This window comes from Parasteatoda tepidariorum, chromosome 6 (genome assembly GCF_982258835.1).
Source record: "Parasteatoda tepidariorum strain Cologne lab strain chromosome 6, Ptep-v5.0, whole genome shotgun sequence".
Classification (NCBI taxonomy): Eukaryota; Metazoa; Arthropoda; class Arachnida; order Araneae; family Theridiidae; genus Parasteatoda; species Parasteatoda tepidariorum.
Genome location: NC_141760.1, coordinates 90,012,357 through 90,040,069, shown reverse-complemented (window position 1 = coordinate 90,040,069; position 27,713 = coordinate 90,012,357). Strand labels below are relative to the sequence as shown.

General features: G+C 26.0%; 1 protein-coding gene across 1 annotated transcript in view; it reads right to left on the bottom strand.

Moving 5' to 3' along the window:
• Nucleotides 1-27,051, bottom strand: part of psidin (phagocyte signaling impaired) — a 37,794-nt gene extending 10,743 nt beyond the window's left edge. The window contains exons 1-23 of the mRNA XM_016052561.4: nucleotides 26,896-27,051; nucleotides 25,039-25,124; nucleotides 23,580-23,718; nucleotides 22,181-22,374; nucleotides 21,444-21,546; nucleotides 20,112-20,192; nucleotides 19,925-20,033; nucleotides 19,106-19,189; nucleotides 18,812-18,993; nucleotides 17,702-17,820; nucleotides 16,562-16,627; nucleotides 16,316-16,451; nucleotides 15,735-15,824; nucleotides 14,951-15,061; nucleotides 13,652-13,724; nucleotides 11,367-11,466; nucleotides 9,549-9,596; nucleotides 7,689-7,792; nucleotides 5,360-5,412; nucleotides 2,400-2,472; nucleotides 1,623-1,665; nucleotides 1,328-1,534; nucleotides 1,109-1,235 (exon numbers count right to left, since the gene is read on the bottom strand). Coding sequence (XP_015908047.1) covers nucleotides 1,109-1,235; nucleotides 1,328-1,534; nucleotides 1,623-1,665; nucleotides 2,400-2,472; nucleotides 5,360-5,412; nucleotides 7,689-7,792; nucleotides 9,549-9,596; nucleotides 11,367-11,466; nucleotides 13,652-13,724; nucleotides 14,951-15,061; nucleotides 15,735-15,824; nucleotides 16,316-16,451; nucleotides 16,562-16,627; nucleotides 17,702-17,820; nucleotides 18,812-18,993; nucleotides 19,106-19,189; nucleotides 19,925-20,033; nucleotides 20,112-20,192; nucleotides 21,444-21,546; nucleotides 22,181-22,374; nucleotides 23,580-23,718; nucleotides 25,039-25,124; nucleotides 26,896-26,956 — 2,389 coding nt within the window. The 5' untranslated portion in view covers nucleotides 26,957-27,051. The remainder of the gene's footprint in view (nucleotides 1-1,108; nucleotides 1,236-1,327; nucleotides 1,535-1,622; nucleotides 1,666-2,399; nucleotides 2,473-5,359; nucleotides 5,413-7,688; nucleotides 7,793-9,548; nucleotides 9,597-11,366; nucleotides 11,467-13,651; nucleotides 13,725-14,950; nucleotides 15,062-15,734; nucleotides 15,825-16,315; nucleotides 16,452-16,561; nucleotides 16,628-17,701; nucleotides 17,821-18,811; nucleotides 18,994-19,105; nucleotides 19,190-19,924; nucleotides 20,034-20,111; nucleotides 20,193-21,443; nucleotides 21,547-22,180; nucleotides 22,375-23,579; nucleotides 23,719-25,038; nucleotides 25,125-26,895) is intronic.
• Between the last annotated feature and the right edge of the window lie 662 nt (nucleotides 27,052-27,713).

Here is a 27,713-nt window from a genome sequence, read left to right as displayed (position 1 = left end):
GAAAGGGTCTAAACAACTATTCCTCATGATGTTATCCATTTATAATGAACCATCTGGAATTCTCTAGGAAAAATGAAAGAGTAACCTCCTACTCTTATACTAAGTGCAGTATGTGATCAAAAGGATTCCGAAACACTAATTTTCATTACATAGAATTAGAAGGCTTAATTAAGTCAATCTTATGAAATGTTTGAAAGCTGCATCTACTCTTTATGGGGAAGTGTTGTTGCAATAAGCGATCAAAAGGATTCTGAAACACTAATTTTCATTATATAGAATTAGAAGGCTTAATTAAGTCAATCTCATGAAATGTTTGAAAGCTGCATTCACACTTATGGGGAAGTGTTGTTGCAATAAGCGATCAAAAGGATTCTGAAACACTAGTTTCAATATATAGAATTAGAAGGTTTAATTAAGTCAAACTTATGAAATGTTTGAAAGCTGTATTCACTCTTACGGGGAAGTGTTGTAACAGGTGATTTATTTTGGAGTTAAAGTAGGTTGCATTCACATTCCTCTTTTTGCTAGGCCTAAATTTCGCAATTTTAGACATAAATGTTACTTAGCAAAAATGACTGCTCGTAACCAAGGAAATGCCACCTGCTAAGAATAGAAGTTAAAAATCTTGAAGAAAGTTGATATAAGAATAATGTGTTTTATCAAAATAAGTCCAGTAAAACCAACAAGGCAACAAGGTAAAAACAAATATTTAATATAGTTTTGTGTACTCATAAAATAGCGACCACTTTTTAACACCCAATTTCATTTAGACCACAGGGGTTGTTATATCAAGGGTCAACCGTACTACAATCAAAAGGTAAAAATTCAAAAGCAAGAATTTTATTAAATTCTGGCCTTTCCAGCCTAAATTTTATAAATTAGTGATGAATCAAATTTATGGATTAGTAATAAATTCTCAAAATATTAGTTATCAGGCAATAACCATCAATAAGTAATTGTTAATACTGAATATAGATTTTCAATAAATTAATAAAGCATATACACAAATCATAAAGATTAAATTCATATTGCTGAATAATAACTTTATACAGTTTAGTAGCAATTTTAATGAAGAATTTTACAGTCTTAATGAAAACATCAAAATTACCTGTTGAATAACCTTCTGTTAAACTATGAATGTAATGAACTAGCTTAGCTGATGATAAAAATATATCTATATGAGGGCCATTTAAATATTTCATAATTCTGGAAGGACCCAGGCAAGAAACTGGAAACTAAGATTAAAAAAAAAAACATTCAAGTTAGTAAAAAAAAAAACTAAGCAAAAGGATCATTATAAAAAATGTATACTTATTTAAAAACTTACAACAGATGTTAACAAGTCATCTTTGTTAACAGAGTCCACACTACTTTTTAATGAACAAATCAATTTATTTAATGTATCGGCCATGTGATGTTTCACACCATTTGAAATATTATTCTCTATATTATTATTTACAATATTCGGCTTATTTAAATAATATGCTGCAGCTACAATTTGGAGAGTAAAGTTTCTAATATTTAACCACCACATCTGCAAAATAAAATAAAAAATATTATTTTCAAGTAGAACAAAAAAAAATTTTTTTTTAAAGCTTAAAAAGAACAATAACTATACAAACCCTTTCTTGGTGAGATTTCTCAGTTTGTTCTTCTAGTATTTTTCTAAGTAAGAAGAAAAGAAACTCATAATACAATATTTTAAAAAATATCTATACTTTTTGATCACATATATGCATCCACACTAGTTCCTTAACTAAATACTAAAGCGTTGACATATTTTCAGTTATGCAAATCTGTATGCACTAAGATGAAATTTTTTCTTTACTCAATTAGTGCATACCTGCTAAGTGCATACTTCTATTAGTGCATTTTAATTATGTATTTAAACACATAAAAAGTTTGGAAACTGTCAATTATGTCGTGAAATGTAAATCAAATCAAAATCGTGGGGGGAAAAAAAGACATGCAATATTTAATTTTTTTTTAAAGCTATCCAATGATGCCATACTCGATCTTCCATCCTTATCCCTCTGAAGAGAAGTGGAAGATATCATTTGGATTCCTCAAATCTCACTTTTTCGTTTTGATTTACATATCTTGAGATATATAAGAGTTTCCAAAATTTTCATACACCCTGTACATACATGGGATTAAAAATTAAGAAAATAAGTTACTGCATTCCATTTTCCTGAAAATAACCAATCATATTGTCGAACAGAATAAATATTGGGGAACATATTCAATGCACACATAAATGCAGATTGAAAAAAATAAAAAATTTCAAGCTTCATGAAGAAATAACATGAAATTATTAAAACAAATGTCTTAAGTATTTAAATACACATTTTAATACTCCTCAAAGAAAATTGTAATTTTAAAAGTAAGTATAAAATTACCTTTCTCTTAGAGTATTTAGATTATAAATTGATATGTCACGTGTATCTACAAGCTCCTTCGTAGGCCTATGATCTAGAGAGAGAAAAAAAAAAACAAGACAATTTAACTATTTTTGAGTAAAAATAGCAATAAGAACAAGCAAATAGTTAAAAAGTTTATTAGTAATTACATACTAAAATCTAAAATATAAATAGCTAATTTACAACTTTTTTGGAGGAAAAAATAGTAAAGAATGTTATGTGATAGTAAGACCATGCTAGTTTGTACTAAATGAGCAAAAGTGTCTCAACAGAAATTCCGATAAACTAAAATAAATGGAAAATTATAGGCTTATGGGAAGAAGGAAAAAAATCTGGTTAAGATTTTTCAGGAAAACAAATGAGAAAGATTGCATATAAAATGCTGGATATGAGAGTAGAGGTTAGAAATGAGAATCTGACAGTTAGGCATCAATGCCACCTTTTTCTAAGTTACCAAAACAATTCAGCTAGGCAAAAACCAAAAATATTTTAAACCACAATATTTATTCTTTTTTCTTAATTATGATAATAAAAATAAATAAACATTTTCAGAAAATGAATATTCTGAAAATGTATTCACAAACACCTAACCTCTTGTATTTTGTAAAAATACATCAGGGTTGGGTGTCCGAAAAATAAAATTTCAGAACAATTTTGAGGACACTTATTCAAGGTAATTTACTCTTTCTGCATGTATATAAAATTATATTTACAACATACTTAGAAACAAATTTAAACAATAAAAATTAAAAACTTAAGATATATACAATATTTACATAATGCACAACATATCAGTACTCTCAAACTTGAAAAATAAAAATGAAATTAACTTCTAACATTAGCTTAGAAAAAATATAATTAAAATATGATAAACTATCACTCGAATTACATTTATTAACTTCACAAATAAAATTTTACTATGGACACATGGTTAAATAATATTTTTTTATTTAAACTATATCATGAATAGTTTTTTGGAGGCACTAAATACACTTTTATTTGTAGCATCAACTATCACTTGAGCAACTTTAATATCCCTCCACTTTTTGAAACAGCTAGATTAAATCTTTCATTATCATCTCTAAGCAAACAATGCCACTATTTTCTTTTCGAATTAAATTATTTTCAGTCTTAGTCAGCTCAGCTAACTTTGCTCATTTTTAAATAGCGTGGATACAAATCTCAATGTGTGATTTTTAAATTGTGAAAATATGAATCTCAATATAAGAATTTTTAATGGTGAATACAAATCACAAGGTGGAATTTTTAAATTGCGTAAATTCAAACCACACTGTATGATATTTGAAACAGGTGAATACAAATCTCATCGTGACACTATTCTAGAGGAAAGAAATGAGAAATACAGATGTTAGGATAAAAAGATAAGGAGAAAAAACTTCTCTCTTTCAACACAAGCGGACACTCAAGCGTGTGGCATCGCACCCATGACTTCTGGACTGGACATCCAAAGATATTAGGCGTGGGGAATAATTCGAAATAAAGAAAAGATCTATCAGAGATAAAGAAAGACTAGTCCATAAATTGTTAATTCAATTGACTAAAATATTTTCTTTTCACCATACAAAATCAAATATTTCTCTAATGGTAATAGTTTTTAACTAATCTTAAGTTTTAACTTCATTAAAACATAATTAGTTGAATAACTATTGTTTTTGAGCAAAAATAAGACATTTTCTTAACTGTAGAAAAATTATATTCAAGTGATATACATATGATACATAAAGGTATAAATAATAAAGAACGAAGTTAAAAATGATGTTAGAATATTTAGAGCATTGAAACATTATAACTAGAATTATGAGCTTAATTAATAATGTAATCCACAATCAGAAACTAATTTTGGCCAAATATTAATTGTAGATTATTTATCTATTATAATACTAATTATTTTATCCATTATATATAATCATAATATACATACATACGTATATCATTGATAGAATTGTTGATTTTTGAATGATAAGAGTTTTATTCTTCAGCTCATCAACTACAAACTTCTTAAGGGGTCTAAGCTAAATATATTTATAGAAAACCTGGTGGTTTGTAACAGAATGATGTATTAAGAGCAAAACCATGGAGGAGTTAATTAGATGAAATATTTAAATTGCTATAAAAGATGCCAAGAAAAAAAAATTATATTTGGAAATTGGTACTTAAACTTTTAGATTACTTCAGGAATTCTCAAATGCTTCATATTATTAGATATTTTATACTTGATCAAAAACACCAATTCTGTACAATAGACTAAATACTGAGCAGTAATAAAATAGTAGGTGTATTCCAATATATAATAGGAAGAATTAGAAAAAGTTGTTAGAAATTTAGTTGAAAGAAACCATCATGAATTAATAAACAGATCAAGAATAGTTTGCACATGAAAATTTTGCCGGAATAGCATTCACATAAAGATAAAGTTTTTATCATATGTTTTAAATTATAAGCTTGAAATAATTTGAGTAATAATATTATTTTCAAAAAATTTTAAAAAAAATTATACTTCATTTATTTTAAGCAACTTTTATACTTGGTTCAATGTTTGCCAATTATAATCAGTAGAGAAGAAAAAACATTAAAGTAAAACATGAAAGTTAACATTAAACAACAAATTTCATTTTTCATTGGGTTAAAAAAAAAAAAATTCTTCACAGTGTAATTTGTTTTTAGAACATATTTTTTGCTCAACAGATTTTCTTGCTCAATATACAGTTAAAAAATAATTAACTACGAACTTAGAAAAAAATCTAACTTATTACTTGGCAGTTATGAAAATAATTTTTTTTATTTATTATTTTTCTTAAGAGATTACATACACATTTTTGTTGAAAAAGAAAACTAGAAATTTTTCTTAATTGAGAAATTATAATACACATTCATTACATCATTATGCAATATTATGTATGAGTAACATTTTTATTTACCTTTTTCAGGATCAACATCCATGGCACTTACAACTCTTTCCAAGTCTTGCAGACTAAAATATATAAAATATCTTATAAGGAAATAGAAGAAAAAAATAACATAATATATAATAATTCAAACATATTACTTATGTGCCAAATAATATTTTAGCAAATAAGTAACATGCGTGAAATTTTAAGATTTTCATTATTCATAAATTTCATTGACCCGTGTGTTCATTTTTCTTTTACTTAAGATTAACCAAGTTAAACTTGTTTCTCCACCAAGACAGAAATTAACCATAAAACGACAATATTTATAATAAAACTTAGTAAAACAAACAACTCAGGGACCAAGAAAATTGAGATACCTAATAATATTCACTGAAAAACATCAATACTGAAAATAAAATCATATGGATAAAAACTCAAAGGAATTATAGATACTTAAATTTTAATCATGATAAAATTAAAATTCAGAGTTTAATGTAATTGACATGATAGATCATATCATAAGTCTAATAAAACAATCATATTTCAACTTGCGGTGAAAATTCCAAGAATGAGTTACAAAAAAACGGTTTCGAATTCAGTTCATGTTATCATAGCAGCCCACGTGGATAGGAAAAAATCCAGTATATTTTACAAAATACTATAAATTTCATGATAACTGTTATATAATGTACTAAATATCTAACACATAGGGAATATTAGGGATTTTTATAGTCATAAAAATAGAAAAATTGCGATATTTTTCAGTTATGATTGACATTAAACATACTTGAAATGTTATATATTATATATACTCATAATTTTGAATATTTAAAGGCATTTAAGTCATCAAAAATATTACATAGTACATCACATAGATTATTTTTAATTAATTTAAAAAGGAAGTTCAGAATAAAAATAAAGTGAACATCTTATAACAAAAAAAAGTTTTGAACTGATTTCTATAAATGAGGTTCGTTTCAGTAATACTTACTTAAATATTCAAGCAAGCAAGCAATAATCAGTATGAAAATTCTATTTCAATTGGGATTTTTTAAGGAAACTTACTCAATTTTAGAGAATTTTCTAAAATGTACAAAAACCAGAAGACTTTTAATTAAACCATTAGACCAGGAGAAACTGGAAAAATCCAGTAGAGTTGGCAGCTATGTATTATGAAATACATCACTGAGGAGTAACATATACTACAAAGAATCCTGTATTAACAACCTGTAAAGTACTGTAATGTATATCTAAGTATCTAGCACCCTTAACATCATACACTCATCAACCCCAATCATGGATCAATTTATCTCAGACAATAAAAACACAAAATAATGCAATCAACTATAATCAAACACCATCATGATGAAATACTTCTTTAGCAAGTGCATAGTCATGAGACTGTTTGGGATTTTGAAAATTTCCGTTATGTGAGTTGTCTGCTCTGAAAAAGTTTCACTATAGTAGCTTTTTTAACTCTCGCTTTTTTAGAGTTTGTTAATGATGAAGCACTGAAATGCAATTTTAATTTCATGAGAAATTATTATTACATAAAATATTAATTATAAAAATTTCATTTTTATTAACCTGTGAAGCAACAGAGAGAACAAAAAAAAGCAATACTTTAAAAATAACCAGAATTATCAGTAGCAGCAGAAAACATGAAATACTTAGAATATGAAAAAGTAGAAGTGATTATTTGTTGTCTCCAAATTTTATTTTTATAATCTATCATATATGACAGAAACAAGGAAAAGAAGGATTCATGCTACTTTAGTCTACTTAGTGCATCACCTTCTTTAATAATACAGTACAGAACCCGTTATCCGGAAATCAGAAAACCGAAAAACCGGAACGAAATTCGATAAATTTCCCCGCTATTTAAAAAAATTTTTTTTTTCTTACTCATAAGATTTTAGGATTTTTCTTTCTTTTTTGAAAGATGTTTACCTTACCATCATTTTAGAAATAATCATTAGTATATTACTTCATCGTTTTTTCCTCTTTTTAAGATTATTTCTAAATATTTTTCTAATTTTTGTTGGATTTAACAATAAAAAAACCGCTTTTTGTAGCGAATCAGAAAACCGGAAAAATCAGTTATCCGGAATAGCGATGGTCCCGATCGTTCCGGATAATCGGTTCCCTACTGTACTTTGGGATTAGCCTGAGTAGCAACAAAAGCTAATAATGAGAGGCATACAAATTCTGAGCATTTACAAAAATTAAGAAATGCAACAGAAAGGCAACAGCCACCTCTGCTTTACAACTCGATAGGAAAAAAAGTTCTGGGTAATCCAAGAACTTTGTACTCATTCCTCACAGCAACACTATGAATTATACTAAAAAATATTACTTTTTTGTTTCTAGAAGAAGATCTAAAATTTTCTTTTCAGCAATTACTAAGGCATAATGTAAAGAGTTATTCATCTTTTCCCTGAACTTGATAAACTCAGGTATCTAAGAAAAGATAAACAAAATTATTTTATAGGATTCTCATAAAGCCAATATAAATTTTAATTTATTATGGTTGTAAACTATGACAAAAAGAATAATAAACAGATTTCTTACAATACATTTATACATTATTATGTTGTCACCCTTTCTAAAAACATAACTTAAGAAAATCTTGATTTGAAGCATAACTTTTGAAAATTAAACACCACTTTTTTAACGAAAATCTTAACAAGTATTTTCTAAATGTAAACAACAAGAAAAATCAATATATCATTAATTATACAATTTCAAGTGAAAGAAGAATCTCTGGGGGCAATGATTACGCAACAAAAACCAAAAGGGATTCTGATTTTAATAAACTCAAACTAATTGCCTATATTTCAATTTAGCATCCAATTTGTTTCTTAAGATTTGTTGAGTCTTAAAAAAATTATAAACTAATAAAAAAAAAACTTTATCTTTAGAATAACAAAATATTTATATCAAAGAAAAGAAATTTAATTTATGTATACTCATAGTTAGATAATGTAGCCACACCCGTGCATGCCATATGCGGATACATAAAAGATATAACTGTCACTTTAGCCCAAAGATTAGAGATCCCCCAGTTAGCGGTCAAGCATTCAATCAGCTAGTTTTTACAAATCAACTCGATTATCACTTTACAACTAAAATAAACAATTGTGGTTACAGTAGGAAATCTTTTAATGAAATTTTGTTCGGAACGAAATTAATAATATCACTTGATACAGGGTATCTGCTACATTTTAGATTCTCAAATTCATGATTTTTCATGACTAATTCCAAGAATTTTTCATGACTTAACAAAGTTACTATTTTCTCCGACAAAAACACAACAATAAATTTAATAACATTCACTGAAATGATAGGTATAACCAAAACTGTTATACTCTGCATCTTCATAATTATAGATTTTAAATTTAAAAAAAAAGAGTAATGATAAAATGATAAAATTTCTGAAATCACAGAAGTTTAAAAGATAATTCACTCTCGGAATGCCTTTTCTTTCATTTTAAAAAAGAACACCATAATTTTTAAAGAACATGATAAAAACATTTTATATTTTAATAAAACATGACTGTGAATGGGAATTTCGTCACACATTCAAACAATTGGGGGGGGGGATAAAATCCATTTTGAAAATTAGATTTTCTGTCGACTTAAATCCATGACTTTCCATGATTTTTTTTTTAAAAAAAAATAGTTAAAATCATGACAAATTTTGCCTAATACCGAATTTCATGACTTTCCACGTGCGCGGATACGGTTGATATGATAATTACTTTCCGGTTGACTGAGGATCCGGTTGATATGACAATTACTTTATATGAATGCAGTTCTTATATTTCCTATTTATATATCACGATTAATATTAATCTTTCTCCAATATTCTTAAAGTTAATGTGCATGTATATATAGATATTTTTTGTCAAGAATAAATAAAAATTTCAAATAGTTAACTGTTTTTGTATAGTTAATAAATTATATTATCAAAAAATATTATGAGCTTGCAGATACTTTTTGATTGTGAATGCAGATACTTCATGTTTTTATCTTACTATTGCATAATAATATTTAGACTCATAAATTTTTTATGAACTAATTTTCGATTTTCAAAAAACATAACATCCAAATTTGGATACACAATAACTAATTAGTACATACAATAAACTACATTGCTATAATTATAAATAAATAATAAAAAACAAGATAATTTTATTTATGATGAAAAACTTACTTTAGTGAATGTTCCAAATTTATAACAAGATAACAAATAATCAGATACCTGAAAAATTAAAAAAAAAAAAAAAAGCTTAGTTTTTATAAATGCTTAAAAATATAAGTATATACACATAAATTATATGATTATCCAGTTTATTTTTAAAGGTTACACCTAATGTAATTAATACATTACAGGACAATCTAATTAATCAGTAGTTTTCAATGAAATAAGTGCATGTAACGTATAAGTGTAAAGTGTATGTATAAGTGTTATTTATCATGACTGATGAATAATGCAACAAAGAATAATTCTCCATCAATATTATTATAATTATTTTAATGCAAATGAATTACATCATTTTATTCCACAGTTATAAAATGTTACTCATTTAAACCTTAGTTAAATTGTTTTTCATTACCTTTTATAGATATATGAAAAATAAAAAAATAAAAATTCATAACAAAATAGTATATTACGATAGTAAGAAGAAAACTGTATATTGTTTTTATTATATTATACCAGGGATGGCGAACCAATGCCATTTATGGCACGCGACACAATATTTTGGGCACGCCACCGATCACAATTGTTATTGCACTATGAATTGTTATTACACAAATGTCACACACTATGAAGCATATGTAACAATTAAATTAAAATTCACAAAAAAAACAAAATAATAAACAATTATTAATAAAAAATTTAACAATTAATGCTAAAAGAACAATTAATAACCATAAAAGACAAGCTAACAATAAATAACTAGCAAAAAAATCAACAGTCCTGCTTAAACTAATATCTTACAACCTAATATAAGTTATTTGTAATTTAATCAGCAAAAACAGAAGTCCCACTGATGCTACTTTAAGTTGAATTAGGCGTATAACTGAGACATTGCAAAACGTATTTTCTTTTCAATGTAAATGAAGAGTTTTGAGTTGATATTATTTAGTATTATTATTTTCCCAATAATCATGAAGTGAAAATTATTTGACGGCACGTCTGTGGTTTCATTAAAAAATTTTTTTAGAAAAAATGGCACGTTGGTGTATAAAGGTTCGCCACTCCTGTATTATACCAAGTAGATTTAATATTTATGTTTCGTTAAGTAAAGCATGCGTTTTCCGTAGCACATGGAAATGCATTTGTCCCTGATTTGCTCTCTGCGGCCTCTATCTTTTTTTCTCTTTGAACTACAGTGTTTGCTTTTTTAATTTTTGTTTCTCACCTTTATTTCCCCAACTTTTTTAGCAACTTTAAATCCTTTTTTAGTTCAAATCACTTTTGTAGAGTTGTCAACTTTCTCTGGACAGCGTATAAAAACTTTAGAGTGGTAGTCTTTTAATGTATGATTCTTGATTTAGTAAATTCGATTTACAGAGTTTCAACTTACCACTTCTTCTAAGTAATTAAAAGGCTTATGTGATATGTCACTTTTTAAAAGCTAAGCCGTGTTGAGGCATTTTTTTAAAAAGTTGGCAAAATTAACCGAAAATCTTCACGTTTTAATTTCTAGTTCTAAGTTTTTTAAAAAATATTTTGACGATTCCAGGGCAATCGGCATATCTGCCTTTGTTTTTTCACATCCACAGCTAGCAAGAATTTAAAATAGGTGCCTATTGTTGAAGCACTTGAAACATGTCGACTGTATTTACCTTTTGTATATTTTTGAAGCGAATGACATTTTCAATCAGGTAATATTTTTGTTTTACGTTATTCTTCCTTGATAAATTTTTAATTTTAAGATGCATTGTTTCAAACCCATCATTATATATTTTTTCAAACACAGATAATTGCAGAAAAATCGAAAATGTTGCAAAATAAAACACTTACATCTTTATAATTGGAAGTATAAAATCGTAAATTGTTCCCTAGTAGAGTATTAGCAGAAGTAAAAAGGCCGGCAGACAAAATAGAATCAGTGACAATATACCTATAATGTAAAACATATATTAACATTCAATTAATAATAGAAAAGATGAGATGCAAATGAATAGATACATCAGAACTAAATAATTAGCCCCTTAACTTAAAAGCATGGGATAACTCAGTTCGAAATAATTCTTAGGGGGTTATTTGAAAGAGAAAAAAATTGCTTCATTATTTAGCATCAGTTTCATCATTAACAGAGATAATAGATTTGTTATCGAAAAATAGTACACAATACAAGAACTTGATAATTTAATCAGCTACAAGTGATTTATTTACCAGCTGACATATAAACTCAATATCCCGATGTTAAAGTCGATTTATACACCTGTAATAAAGCCTGAGGGGACGTTCAAAAAGTACGTACATCCCGAAGGGGGGGGGGAATTTGCTATTATGTACGGTTTTGTACGATGGGGAGGGGGGAGGTATTATACAAAGTACGTACTTTATAAACATACACCAAATTTAAATTTGACTTTATCCTACACCCTCCTTAAGTAAATATTTAATTTTATTTAAAACATAATTATTTTAATTTTTATGAAAAAGGGGGGTAGACTAATAAAATGTACGTACTCTAAGGGGGGGGAGTTAGACCTTATGTACGAAGGGGGGAGGGGTTTAAAATTTCTCCATTTTTGTGTACGTACTTTTTGAACGGCCCCTGACATTTTTAGACTGTAAAATATCAATGTATAAACAATGACAATGACTCTGCATCAATTTACCCCTTTCAAAATTCATTTTAACATGTTACATGCAATGGAATTTCAAATTACTTATCATATTATTTTAAAAATAATACTTATTTTCAGTCATAGCAATAAAATTTCAATGAAAATCAAGATCATATTTTATCTATACCATGTAATTTTTCATCAGAACACTAATATTTATTTTTATTTTTTTATTATTCATAATGTCAAATATTAGATTTTTTGAGCAAACAAATATCAATTAATAGAACTGATTACTGTTAATTCTTAGACAAGTTATTTTTGAGGCATAATGTAGGAGTTTTCTAGGTTTTTGTAAAAAACTTTTACTGACAATTAATTCCCTGCTTTTTAGAGTCAAAATAAAATTCCCTAACAAATCCAGGTTTTCCTTGACGTGTGGTACCCCTGTTCTTAGCAATTTTGTTAATTATCAGGTTAGTCTATACATTTTTAACATATTTTTATTTTGTTTTGTATTAAGTTTGCTTCTTCTCTTTACTTACTTTCACCCACTAAAATATTTTATTTTGTGAAAGAAAGCTAGCACCTGCTAAAAGACAAATGATCAGGAATACGTATTTAGAACTTAACTTCTCAGAAGTTCAAGAACTAACAGATTGAACTGAACACTTTTAAAGACTTGCCTCAACCCTGGAAGGAGTAATTTGATAAAAAAATTTAACAAAGTATTTAAAGTCATCACTGTTTTATTTCCTGTTATTGCAATTTTTTTTTTTTTTGCAAGGAAGATATTTATTTACAGGGTAGTCCTAGATTTTAGGTAGTTTACAGTTTAACAAGTGCAGAAATATTCTTCATTCATTATACAGTATTAATAATAAATAAGGTATAAAACTATCTATGGAAATCTATATGATAAACCATACGGATGCATTATTTTTAAAATGTGATTCTGTCACTATCTTTTCAAAAGGAACACTAAATTTATATTCTTCTTTCTTGAAAATTTATTTTGAAGGTTTGGAAGTCAAGAAATGGAAGGTTTATTTTAGAGTTTCATGCCATTTTGCATTTAATTTTTTTCAATCATAGTAATTGATGCATATAAGAAAACAAAATATCTCTTTATATATATATTTTTTTTTTATTAAATCTGAACTCAATGTGATAGTCATTTTCTATAGTTGATACAAAATATTTTTCAATTTTAGCCTAATTATTTTACCAAGAGGGACATGCATCGTTGTACACTTCAATAAATAAACAAGTAATGCTGTTTATCAATAATCATCCAACATTAAGTATTTTTAAAATTTATAATAACATGTTATAAAAATATTTCGAAGTTATGAGTTAATGTTTCCCTTATTTTAGGTACTATCACAGAGAAATCAAACAATATAATGTCCATTCGATATATCCAGTATTGATTGTATCATTTATTTAAAATTAAAGCTATCAATATCTTTTAAAAGTAAATGGGAATGTATACAGCTTAATACTTACCCTAAAGTATCTTGTTGTATATATTTAATTTCCATGCTATCATAAAGCAAGGAGTTTGTTACATCAGCAGCACCTGAATTAATAAAAAAATACTCTATAAATATAAGCAGCTTAAAAAAAAAGGAACTATTTTTAAATAATTTATTATGGTAAGACTTAAAAATCATTCTCTGTCAAAGAATTAAACAGCTTTGCATGATAATTTTCAAGATATAATATTTAATTGCAAAGAAATTGTAAACATAAAGGAAACTATTTGTACATGTAACTAGTATATATACATATATAAAAAATTTTCTGTCAATTATTAGTTTAAGTTAGTTACATAACACAAGGTTATGATTTAAATATTATCAATGAAAAAAATGAGACATGTCATATAAAAAAGAACAGACAGCCTAATGTCTAACCCAGAAATAAACAGATTAAGATTACTTTTTTTTTAAGTTGATAACTATTAGATAAAAATAGTAATCTGCTCCTTTGATATTAAATTATTTTGATAATTTCATTAATTTAGAAACATGAGTATTATAAACAATATACAGAAAGCAAAAAATAAATGAGTAAATTAGGTAAAAACTGTCTATAGATTTTAATTTTCTCTCCTGGGCCCCTGATGGCAGGAGAAAAAGAGTAACATCGAAAATGACTTGACAGAGACAAATGCAGGTGGATTTCAAAAGAATAAAATTTAAAAGAATAGAGAAAGCCGATCTCAACTTAAAAGTCTGGACAGCATAGAAAAAATAAGCTCTAAAAGATGTAAAGAACTGAGATCCTAATGGAATGAAAAATATAAAAAATTTAGATTTTTATATGCACCTACAAAGATTTATTGATTGATGATGAAATCAAAATGTTAAAACAAATACATTGCTAATCACAAAATATATATATTAAAGAGTGATATAAGTGCAGGAATTTGACAATATTCTATTATTTGTATGACAAAGTAATAAAGCAACAAAATATGCACTTTGTATAAAGAAATTTAAGATAGAACATGTTTTACTACACTTTTGAATTGTAGATGTAAAAGAATAATGAATTATTAAAGCGGAAAAAAGTAATTGAATATGTTAAATATATTAGATGAACCAAACAGCCAAGCTATCTAACTCTAACAATAGTATTATTTCTAAATTTGTACAAATAGCTTCAATAGGTATAATGCCTAACAGGTATGAACATTGTAACAAAGAGTAGCTCAATGTTTGAAAAAATAAATTCAAACAGAAAAAAATTAGATTAATACAATATATAGAAAGGAGGGAAAAAATGGACTTTTAAGTTTACCTATAGAATTATACAGTTTACATAACAAGATTTTTACTAAATAATTAGATGGGCTATTTTTGAGACTTTGTTCAAGAAGGACAAGAGCTTGAGCAATAAACCTTTCTTCACCTGAAAAAAAAAAGAAAAAAACATTAGCAATAAAATACCAATTAAGCTGATTTATTTAAAACCTTTTGCCACATTCAAACTATTAAAGTAGACATAACACTGAAAACGTTCAAAATTTTTAGTCAGTTTTTCATTTACCGAATAACAATAAAAAATATGAGTGTGGTTACACAGTTATTTAATAAGAGATTTATTGAAACTGAAAGTTTATGATAACAGGAAACATTAGTACGGAGGAAAAATGATGGCCTGTATAATAAATACAAACATAAGAAAATGTAACAATATAGGAAAAAGCAAGAAAAAAAATAGGTTAACTTGTTTAGCTTTCTTAAAGATTCAAAAATATGACATTCTCTAAATAAGCTAAATAAAATAGACTCTAAAATTTATTTATAAAAAACTTTAATACTTATACTAATTTTTTGAAACTGAAGAGAATAAATTTATAATACTTATTCTAACTGTCAAATTATTTACAATTAATTGTCAGTTACAAATTCTCAAACTTTTTAAAAACAAAGATTTTTACAAAATTCATAAAGCAAAAATAATAACAATAACTCCTACGTTATAAATGATATTTAAATATGTGAGATACAAATGAATATAGTAAGCATTTTAAATGCAGCAATCTAAAGGAAATATTTTCAATAATGACCAAATTACATACCAAATTTTTCCCAAATATTAATAATGGTATGGGCAGCAACTAAAGCATAGTTATCAGCAGGTTGAAACTCAGTAGTCCAGAGGTTTGGTGCTGTAAATGAAAAAAAAAAAATTTTCTAACATGTATAACGTAGTTAATAAATAAGTAATTTTATAGCTGGTACAATGCAAATTTTACGAATAGCATGCAATAGTTGTGAGCTAAATGCCACAAGAACACTTTGTAAATATAAAACACCCAATAAAAATTTACATAATGGTAATATAAACTAAGTCTGGCACAAAAAAAGATTAATGTCAACTTTAATTAAACAAAGCTTTTCAAACTATTTTTTTAAACCAAAAGACATTCAGAAAAAAGTAGTTTAATGATTTAAAAAATTTAAGGTGCGATTAATTTATAAACAGTAAGTAAATAAATAAATAAAATAAATTTTTTTACAAAAAAACTCAAAAACCTTCAATTTAATGTTATTAAAGAGGCAAAGCTTCATAGCTTGTTTTGTTTAAATCAAAGAGAACAATGTAATTAATGAATGAAAAATTATCTAACTTCAAATTACACAATTCAAAAATACATACTTAATTTCAAGGCATGATAATATCTTTCAATAAGCTGACACGTATAAGTCAAGAGATCTTGTTGTTTATCATTCTCTTTAATACCAAAATGATCACATAATTGAGTGTAACACAAATGTCTATACATTTGCTTTAGCTAAAATAATAATAATTTTTGTCAGAAAAAATAAGCAAAAAATTAATTGTTATTGAAATGAGGTAATCATTTATAAAAAGAATTACAGCCAGAAAAATTTATTAACTTACATCTTTAGGAAAACTGGGATTCTCTGAACTATCATTTGATACAGAGGCTTCAATTTTTTCAAGCACCTAAAAAAGCAATTGAATAAGTTTATAATGTATTAAAAAAAATTTGATAACACTAAATAACAAACAATAATAAATAAACAGATGATTATTTAATTTTTAATAAACCTATGAACAATTGATTAGTAATTTTGGAGATGAACAATCACAATTTATAGCAAAAATTTTGACAGCCTGTACATCATATTAATGTAAAATTTTATTGTCACACATACAACTTTCTTTATATATATTTATATATGGTGACACAATCGATAAAAAAAGTTTAAGTTATATTTAGTAATTTAAATTTAATAGCAAAACTTTATCAAAATAAACATACAACATGCAAGCATTTTCAACAAATGGGATGAAAATGTCAGAAATTATCAAATGCAAAAACAGTTATCAGCTAATCTAACTTATAGCCATAACAAAAATATGTGCTGCAACTTTGTTCCAAACCAAAAAAAATACTGATTTTGAAGATGGTTTCCTCTTAGACACAAATAAAATAAAAATGCAGGCTTGTAAAGTAACAGAGATGGTTAAATTATTTTCCTTACTTTGAATATCAACCAAAATCAAGGCAAATATTAATATATAAAAAGAAACAGTTAAGAAGCTCCGCACCTCACAAGGTCCACATTCAGTTAAATTATTAATAATGAGTTCAGTTATTAATTTTATAAAAATATGTGCACACTGAAAAGAAAAAGTAAAAATTTAAAAAAAAAAAAGCGAAAAGTTCACAGTCACATTTGCTTATATCAGCTACTATATATGCATATCAGTGGCTTAAAGTTATATTAAGCAATATTTTTTATAAAATATTAAACGAGCTACAAAACTATGCAGTTGGATCAACATACTTAGTGCTATAACGATTGATAAAAAAAAAAAATAAAAAAAACTTGAAAGTCTACAAGAACTAACTTATAAGACAGAAAACATAAATAAGCTAAAATAAGACGCCTAATAAAAAATTGAACTTACAAGGTTTAAAAATCAATTTTAAAATATCTATCAGAATAAAATACCAAAAAATATACTTTAATCAATATTCTAAATGTTTCAGAACTGTGATAAGGGACATACTTTTCTAATTTCCTCCTCTTTCAATCCGTAAGCACTCATCATGAAAGACATATCAACTGGGCATGTTGGTTTTGTGCCAACTTGTTCAAAAAAATTTACAAGCAAATCAACAGGAGAACCTATAAAATCATAAAACATCACAAGTTTAAAGGCGAAAAAAGTAACAACACAAATTCCAGCAAAGTTTAGAATTTATACTAATAAAAACTTTTCCTTTAACTAAATAGAAATCAAATCTTTAAAACATTTATTTTAAGCTATTATTATTACTATTTAACATTTAGAATGATGTGGCAATTAATTTGAAGTATCATAAAGCATTTTAGCAAAAACAGAGAACCAATTTCCCTAAGCGAAAAAACTTGTACCAAGAAGAAAAGTAAAGTAATGTATCAAAAAGAAAATTAAAGTAATGTAGTAAATGTATCAAACAAATATTTCTAGCATGACATAAAAAATTGGGGATAACTTATAAACCCTTATATTTTACAAAACTTAAGAAACATATAAATCTAATCCACCATACCTTTTACTATATACCATATTGTTATAAAACATTAGGTCAAAAATATGAAAATAAACAGCCATATAGAAATTCTTCTTTTAGAAAAATGTGCAAAATGCTTCTTCTTAATTTTAAAACAAAACAAAACTTTAATTATACCTAATTCAATTGTTCCATCTTCACTTACCACACTTATATTTTTAAACATAACACCAATATCTACACAAAAAAAATCAAATACAAGAGAATTACCAGAAATGTAACTAATATAATTTCTTTTACTCCAATAGTATTTTAATGCAGACCAACAAAAAGCATAACATAAACATTAATGAAGAGAGACTTTGAACATATATATACCTATGAATATATTTATATATAAAGCTAAACAATACAAAAAAAGAAAACACACACACACAAATACTGCATAAACAGACATATTACAGCTTTCTTTTCATGAATGATTACTTTCTATTATTAACAGAAACTATAATATGTTTTTCAATTTAAGCTTTGACATTGTATAGGTGTATTGGTTTTATATAAACATAAATAAAATATCAACTTTCTTTTACAGGTCACAAACTTTATGAAAAGTAATTTACCTATTTTTTGAGCCAGGGGATCCTCTTTTTTCAATAATTTATCAAATAAATTCAACATAGCATAATATGGTCCCCGTAATTTCCTGCCTTCCTTTTCTCCATTTTGTTCTTCAACTAAGGCACCCACAAAGTCAATTGCCATTTCAAATGTATAATCAACACATTCTTCTGGTGTATCATTACTAGAAATGAAATTTTTATCTATATTTTTTAACAATATTTATAAAGACAGTAAAATATAAATGTAAAAATAAAAGGAAGATAAATATATAAATTGAAAAGCAATGAACATACCTATTTAATTCAGGTTGCCAATTCATGTCAACAAGATTTTGAATACATTTAAAATATTCCTCATATAATTTCCATGCATCAGGCCTAGATTAAAATGCAGATATATGTATAAAAATGTTGCTTAAAATAGAAAAAAAAATCAAATTCAAAACAAAATAACTGAACTAATAATTTTAAAATTTCTAATACAAATGAGATAGAATGTGAAGAATCACAATAAAACTAATATTAACCAATTCCACCCACTACATATCGAAAATAAAAAATCCAACAGAAAAAAATATGCTTAATCTGAGAAATTACTTTTTTTCTCATTTGTCACAGCAAAAAATAATTTCTTTTGCACTAAGGATCCATTCATTCAAACCATTAAAATTTCATATAAATACACGATAATCCCAACATTGGATCAAAAGTTATCAATATGCTTCCTTTATGGCATTACATGCTAATATGCCTACTACATACCAATCATACAAATAACAAAGAGAGTGGGAAAAGAACAAAATGTCTGAAAATACTATCCACTCAAATCATGAAAAACCCTGTGAAATTATTTTACACGAAAAGAAAACATTTAATTTATAAGCTTTTTCTTTAACAAAAAAAGAAACTGTGTACATTGACTGTCCAACAAACTGTTCAGATTTATATAGAAAAAATAAAATTCTGATTAAAGAGAATAAAATATCAAAGTTTAGAAATTTAATTTCTTCATAAGTTCCAAAAGTATGAGTTCCACAATCCCTGAAATTAAAAAAAAGTGCTGACACAGTAAAATTTTAGCTAGAAAGAAAGTAAAAGATGAAGAAAACATACGTTTTTAGAATGAGTTTCTTGTATGCTTTATTTGCTTCAGGCCATTTCAGCAAATAAATCAAATACTGAGCTTCTCTCTCAGGTAAGTCCTTTTCAGAAGACATTTTTTCTACAATATTAATTATTTCTCTTTATTACAAATCATTGAAAGAATAAAAAGCTATAGAAAAATGGATAGTAAAAATACCTTTCAATGGACTGCTCAATACCTCAATAGCTTTCTCATATTTTTCTTGTCTCTCAAGAATCATGAGATAAAGTTGAACTTCTAAAATTAAAAAAAAAAGAAGAAAAATATTAAGTAATATTCTGAGTAAAATATAGTTGTACCATATCTGGAATGACAAATTTTTAACATTTAACAAACCTTTTAAATATTAAAAAAAAACATTTTAAATACACATATTGTAAATATATACATATATTGTAAATATATACATAAACTACCTTATTGCTTGTATTCATTTTGTGATTTAAAAATAAGTAGCACTTTACCATTTTTAAAATTTAATTAATGAAACATAAAAATATTGAAATGATGTGAACTAATGTGGAAAATAAAAAATTGAGATTCAACTTATAAACACTAGTAAAGGTAATCTAGAAAGAATTAAATGAACATAAGCTTATCATTTTTTCTTAATATGAAGTCCAAGAGTCATTTTAAATTATCCTTCTACCAGGCACTTCTTTTCAAAGCATTTGATTGAATATTAAGAAGCATATCTTTGACATTGTACTAAAAATATTGCAAATCAAAAACTAAAAAAAAAAAAAGACAAAAAATTATAAATAATTGCTGAAAAAAACTATATAATGATATGAAACAAACGTGTCAAAAAGTGATAACTCAAATTAGAAATCTGTGTGTCAAAACACCACAATAAAAAAAATTAATATTTAAACAAAATAATAAAATATAAAAGATTTAATTACTCTAAACCAAAAATAAGAGCTTTAAAGGGTGATTATTTTTTGTTACACAAAATAAAATTAAATACTTTTAAAGTGCATAAAAGCCCAGTGATATTATTAGTAGTATAAATTATATGAATTCAATGTAGTATGAATATGAATTAAAGAATTATATATATATTATATGAATTAAAATAGTAAAAATTATATGAATTTTTTTATACCTTTTCTTTACATACAACAGTTCTAATACACTGTTTTTTTTTTTTCAAATGAAAGTGGTTGAAAACTCAGTTTTAATAATGAAAGTAAGATACACTGATTGCTCAGAACAGATAGGATCAACAGTTCTAATTATATTCTCAATTTCAAATTCCTCAAATGTTAACATAATGTAACAATAAATAAATTTTAGTTCGGAAAATATATACACTTTTTTTAAAATTTTAAATCAAAATTTTTTTAAGTAAAAATCACTCCATTTAAATCAATACAATCCAGTAAGAAACATTTGGGGAGAGGGGAAAAAAAAAGATTTATTATCGCATTACATTAGCCATTTTAAACTGATCAACTTAAAAATGATCGATAAAAAATCAAGTACCAGCTTCAGCCTCTAATTTATTTTCTTTCACAAACTTTTCAGTCATTCTTTCAGCAAGTGAAAGCAGCATTGTTTTAGTTGATGTTTCTTCTGCCTTCTCTGCCTGAAAAAAAAAACAAATATTAAAATTCAAGCAAAATTGAGCAATCTTTCCAATTAATAGTGAAGTTAAACAAAAACAGTGAATTCTTCTATTGACTGATCAAAATTATTTTACAGATTGTAGCATCAACAACCAAAATTAAAACTTTGAACAAACAAATTACTAAGAAAATTTTACACAATAGCATGAATTTAGCAGTTATTTGAAGATATAAAATTTGTTATTGACTTGCTTTATTTTACCTTATACTTGGCTTTCTTAGCATATTTAAAATGTAAGTCACCATTTTTTAAAATAATAATATAATAAAATATTCCGCAAACAGCGTTTGAACTTTTTCGTCAATTATGCACATCTGTTAAGCCCCAGTTTACTACTTACATCAAAAATATACAGAAAAGTTTATAAAATAAAAAAAAATTGGATGCAAATCTGATCAGAGAATAAAGGTATTTGGCATTTAAAAAATAAACTATTAAATAAAATTAATGCTGGCTTTTTCAAAGAACGTTGTTTGATTATTGCATTAGAAGGTAACGTACAATGTATCATGAAGCACTAATATTATTTTTGGAAAAAGTTATTATAAAATAAATTAAACACTTTAGATGGTTTTTTAAAAAAAGAAACATACTTGCATAACAATACTCATTACTGCCCAAAAGTAATAAGGATTTTTTGGCTTGAGCTTATATAGGGCCATGGCTGTTTGTTGCTGCTTTTTATAATCCCCATTGCGAACATGAGACATAAACAGATGAGAAAGAAGTTCTTCATTTTGAGGATCTTTTTTAGTGGCTCGCTCATATGCATCAGCAATGAGTTCCACTGTAAAAAAAAAATTTATACTTTAACAAACAAAATCTGATAATTACAATAATCACTGATCATGTATTTATATATATATGTGTTCACATTTATTTCATAGACTAAAATTAAACAAAGTTCATGATTTTTTTTTTAACAGTGCTTATAAAAAAATCTAGACATTTTTTACTTACCCAGTTTTATTCTTTATAATTAATTAAATATTCAAAATGTGTTATAATTGAATTTTTATTTAAAATATACATTAATGTATAATTAACTATTCTATAACAAAACTTAACAAATACATGCAAACGCATGATTAAAATTTTATGAAACTGGAATAGTAATATATTATTAGTTACCATAAACAAATCAATGTTAATTTAACAAACATTTTTAAGTTTCAAAAGTCACAAAATATATTGTGTTGCCTTGCTTAAGGTTGATCCTCATATTATAACTGCAGTTTGAGATATACAGTACAGAACCCATTATCTGGAAATCAGAAAACCAGAACGAAATTCGATAAATTTTCTCGCCATTTAAAAAAAAAAAATTTTTTTTTTCCTCATAAGATTTTATGATTTTTCCTTCTTTTTTTAAAGATGTTTACCTTACCATCATTTTAGAAATAATCATTAGTGTATTACTTCATCGTTTTTTCTTATTTTTAAGATAATTTCCAAATTTATTTTTTTTTAGTTGGGTTTATTAATAAAAAAAAAACGGCTTTTTGTAACGATTCAGAAAACCGGAAAAATCAGTTATCCGGAATAGCGATGGTCTCGACCGTTCAGGATAATCGGTTCCCTACTGTATTTTTAATATAGGATGCTTCTTAATTTACCTATTACAAACCCTTCAAGAAAAAGCAATCTAAATTTATTTTGCAAAAGTTTTTTTACTTTTAATTCTCTGTTAAATGAAGTTACTGCTTTATTAAAAAGTTCGTTTATAAGAATCACTTTTAAATTTTTCTAATCAATATTGTCACTGAAAAATATTACACTCAAATTACATACTTGACATTACTATTTAAGAAAAAGAATGATATACGTATTAATATAACATTACATTTTAAGTTTTTTCCCTTCTTAATATTAATGAGTAGTACAAAAAAAATTTCGAGATGGGGACAAATTTTCCACGAACAACGTTTAAATCGAAAAGATAAAAAAACAAGAATACACATTAGAAAAATCACATTAATAAAGTTGACATACATTTATGTAATTCTCGATAACATATGGTCATTGCCTGGAGAGTAGGATCGTCTGTTGGATCTTCAGCATGCACTTCTTGTACAACATTAAATGACTCTTCATTTCTGCCCAATCTAACAAGAGCAAGAGCTTTAAGAGCCTACAAACAAAAGAAAACTTTTACCATACTTTTCAAATGCTAAAGTAGGAAATAGTGGAAAGGGAAAATAGTTAACAGTGGAAAAAATCATCAACTTATATTGATCTATAAGAAAAGTAATTTGATGAAGAGACTATTAACTTAAAGAATACGGTTCGTATAATAAACAAATAAAATAGGAAAAAGTAACAATATAGTTAGCAATCAACAATTATAATAAAATAAAAATATTAATAAGAAATACTCAGCAAATTCTCTAACTGATCAATTAGGGAAGAATAAACAGTAATAAAAATAGAGAAAAATTGTCAAATTATTATTTCCTTAGGTTGACTAATTTGATAAGAGCCTATTAACAAAAAGAAAATTAACACAGGCAGAAAAAATTAAAGGTGGAAAAGGTTCAAGCAGAGTTCTCCCTAGGAATAATAAAGACCACTTTGAATTTTGAAAGGGCACTCACTTAACACCCTAAAAAACAATCATTAAGTTGTGAAATATTCTGCAATAACTGAATTTGACCCTAAACAATTTTTAAATTACCCTATTGTGCTATTTTATGCAGAAAATTCAAACACTAATTGTCACACATTAAAAAAAAAAGAGAAAAAAATAATTAAAGGCATTCTAAAAGATTATTTGTGAGCATAATTTTTTTTTCCTCAAAAAAAAAAAAGTAAACTGAAAAAAAAAAAATTATCAATTTATAAATAACTTGAAAGCTTTTTTCTAAAATTCAAACTGAATATGAAAAAATAAATATTCAAAGGGTGCTTTTTTACATAAAAAAAAGTATTTATTTAATAAATAATTTTAACACTTAAACTCATTAAAAATTCATAAATATACCCCCTGATAAAAAAAAAAAAGAAACTTATAAAAATTTAACCAGTTGAAAATAATTCTAACAAAGTAAATATTTGTAATAGTAATCAGAATTAAACCTTTAAACACAGATAATTTAACAAGTGTGCAATGAATTATTTAAACAGTGAGTTATTTATTTTTTTTTAAATGGAATATACCCGACAGTTAAAAATGTTCAGCTATAAAGGCAGTGTTTTAAGGGATTGCATCTTATTTTTACAAAAAGGGCAAAGTTGGAGCATAGGGATCAAAGGGCAGATAGGATGGGTAGCCCTTTTAGGGAGAACACTAGTTTAAAAGCATAGGGATGCATAGGGAGAACACTAGTTTAAAAGCATAGTTAGCAATAAACTTAGAAAAATTTTTAAAAATTTTTTCACGCAGACAAATTAAGCAAAAATTCTTACAATTCCGCCATAATTATTCATAACAATTTTTATAACTTTTAATTACCTTTGCACACAGAAAATCTCTTTGTTTTTTGAGAAGTTTGTCAGCTTCTTGAAGAGCTTTTTTGTTGTTGCCATTATCAAGACAATCTAAAAATATAATGATAACCCTTAATAAACAATAACCAATCTTCAAATGTAAAATGCGTTTAAAATAAATATTTTAGTACCTAGAACACTGTAAAACGCATCAAAATGTCATTTAAATATTCCAACTTTTTAATAGATTCAACAAAAGAGCAAAAATATCAGGAGCGAAAATCAGGAAATTAAATTATTTTTAGGACACAAATTCATGACACTTCTACAATAAAATTGCTAAACAAAAATTTAATAATTATTTCAAGAAAATAAATTAATATATCACCTCATATCTATTAAGAACATCTCTAAAACTCTACAAGGATTTACAAACAAGAGATACACATAACAATGGTGCAGAAAAATTTCAGAACCTTATATTGAAAAGATCTCTATCGTTATCTGTGGCAGAATAATCGCCAAGTTTTGGCAACTTCCGGGCAGCAGTTTGTGAGATACTAAATAAATATCACAAAAGGGGCAAATCTGAATATAACTCATAGCCACCTTCAAACAAACCTCTATGCTTTTTTAAAAAAAATTTTAAGTTTAAAATCCATTTGGCGGTTGTAGTTGGCTCAACAGATCACGATACAGAAATATCCCCAGGACAGTTTTTTGGCTTAAAATTTCCCCCAAAATTAAGGTACCTTTTAATTTCTTGCAATTAATTTTTAAAAAATTTCTTATAGAGTAAACATGTACTTTGTCCAACTATTTTTGTTAACAAAGAACACAATTTGATTTTACACGATTCTTGAATAAACTAGCACGTGTGCTAAAATTAAGAATCAATGTATATTGAAATAGCAACAATTTATATGTGAAATTTGTTGAGTGACATGCTTTTAACAATAAAAAATTTGGTAGCAATTTATTTAATTAGAACAAATATATTCTTCAGAGCTGGCTAAATATTCTCTGAACCTTGTTGATGCGATCAAACATATTCTGCACTCCTGGGTAATACTAAATGTAAGTTTTTTATGTGACAGTAAACCTATAAAATAAATATGCTGTTTAAAAATACTGAACACAATGACCTAGACATAATGAATAAACTTTTGACAGTTCTGATTATAGAATATTTACATAATAACACAACTCATACCAAATTTTCTTTGGTAACAAAAATATGTAACCTATAACGTTCTTTGAGAGTTAAATTCAAACTCAAATGTTCAATAATTTATAGATAGGATACAATAACTAAAATATTAATACCTTATATTTACAACAAATACAATCTACTTAAAATAAACAGTGAGTTTAAAAGAATATTTCATAAAGTTTTCTAATAAATTTTTTTTATCTAATTATACCACAAACAATCAGCAACAAATTTTTATCAATAACTTGCACAAAAAATATTTTGTTGATAAATTACACACTTAATTTAAAAAATTTTATTAATCACAACAATGCAATTTATTAAATATTGCAAACGATTTGAATTTCTTTGTTTACGTTTGTTTTACAGTTTAGGATTTCTATTTAATCCATCGAAATTTAAACATTAAGGTTTATTATGAAATTTATAAGAACCTTCATTAAAATTTGAAGATTTAATTAGTAAATTCAGATGTATAAACCTTGCTATATAAGGAAATTAATGCTATTTTTATGTAACAACCAAATTTTGGAGATGTAAACACTGCATAGAAGCGTTTTTTTGCATCAGGTGAAAATAAACGATGCACAGAGCTGATATGCTTCAAATACATCATAAGAGGTTGTTATTAGAAACCAATCTTCTTTTTTAAAAAAAGCTTTTGCATACCATAAATTGGACGAAGTCTTCTCTCATTAACAGCAGTATCCACATGTGATCGCGCAGCCATGTTGAATTATCCCCGTCTTCTTAATGCTGCGGTTCCTTGTTTGAAAAAGTTAACGGTATAATAAACTACAATGGCTGAAAGGTTATCAGTTCGAGCTGGAACTAAAATAACTAAACAAACTTTTTTCCGCGAAAAGTCCTGTTATTGAAATCGGATGAAGGTGTGGTGTAGGCTGCATGATATTATATAAAATACAATTTCATGAATTCATTCTCAGCTTTCCTGTCGTTTATAAGAAAACTATATATTGTTTATCGTTTGTTTAAAAAGTTTTGTAAAGAGACAGCGGGAAAAAAATTAAATATGAATCCATGCATACTTTAAGACGCCGATAAATATTTATAGTATTAACATGAAAGTAATTATTTATTTATTTATTTGCCAATGATTTCTTATATCGAGAGAAGAATTTGCAATATGTAGATTCTACATTTTATAAAACAATTATTTTTCATCATAAATTTAATACAAATAAAAATAATAAAAAGTATAATCTGCAAGGAAATTTCAATTTTAAATTTTTCTACGCCTACTTTTATACCAGAATATAAAATTAAAGGAACCTAAAAGTAATCTTAAGCTAGCAAGATGTATACCCAACAAAAGGGATATCCCCAGAACTCATCTACAAAAATCATTCCACAGAATTATTTTTTTAATGAAAAAATTGATTTTTTTGGTTCAAGGAGTTCAAATATCATGCTCTAAAAACTTTTTAAACTAAACAGTTGATATGCGCTATTAGTCAGGGCTTGGA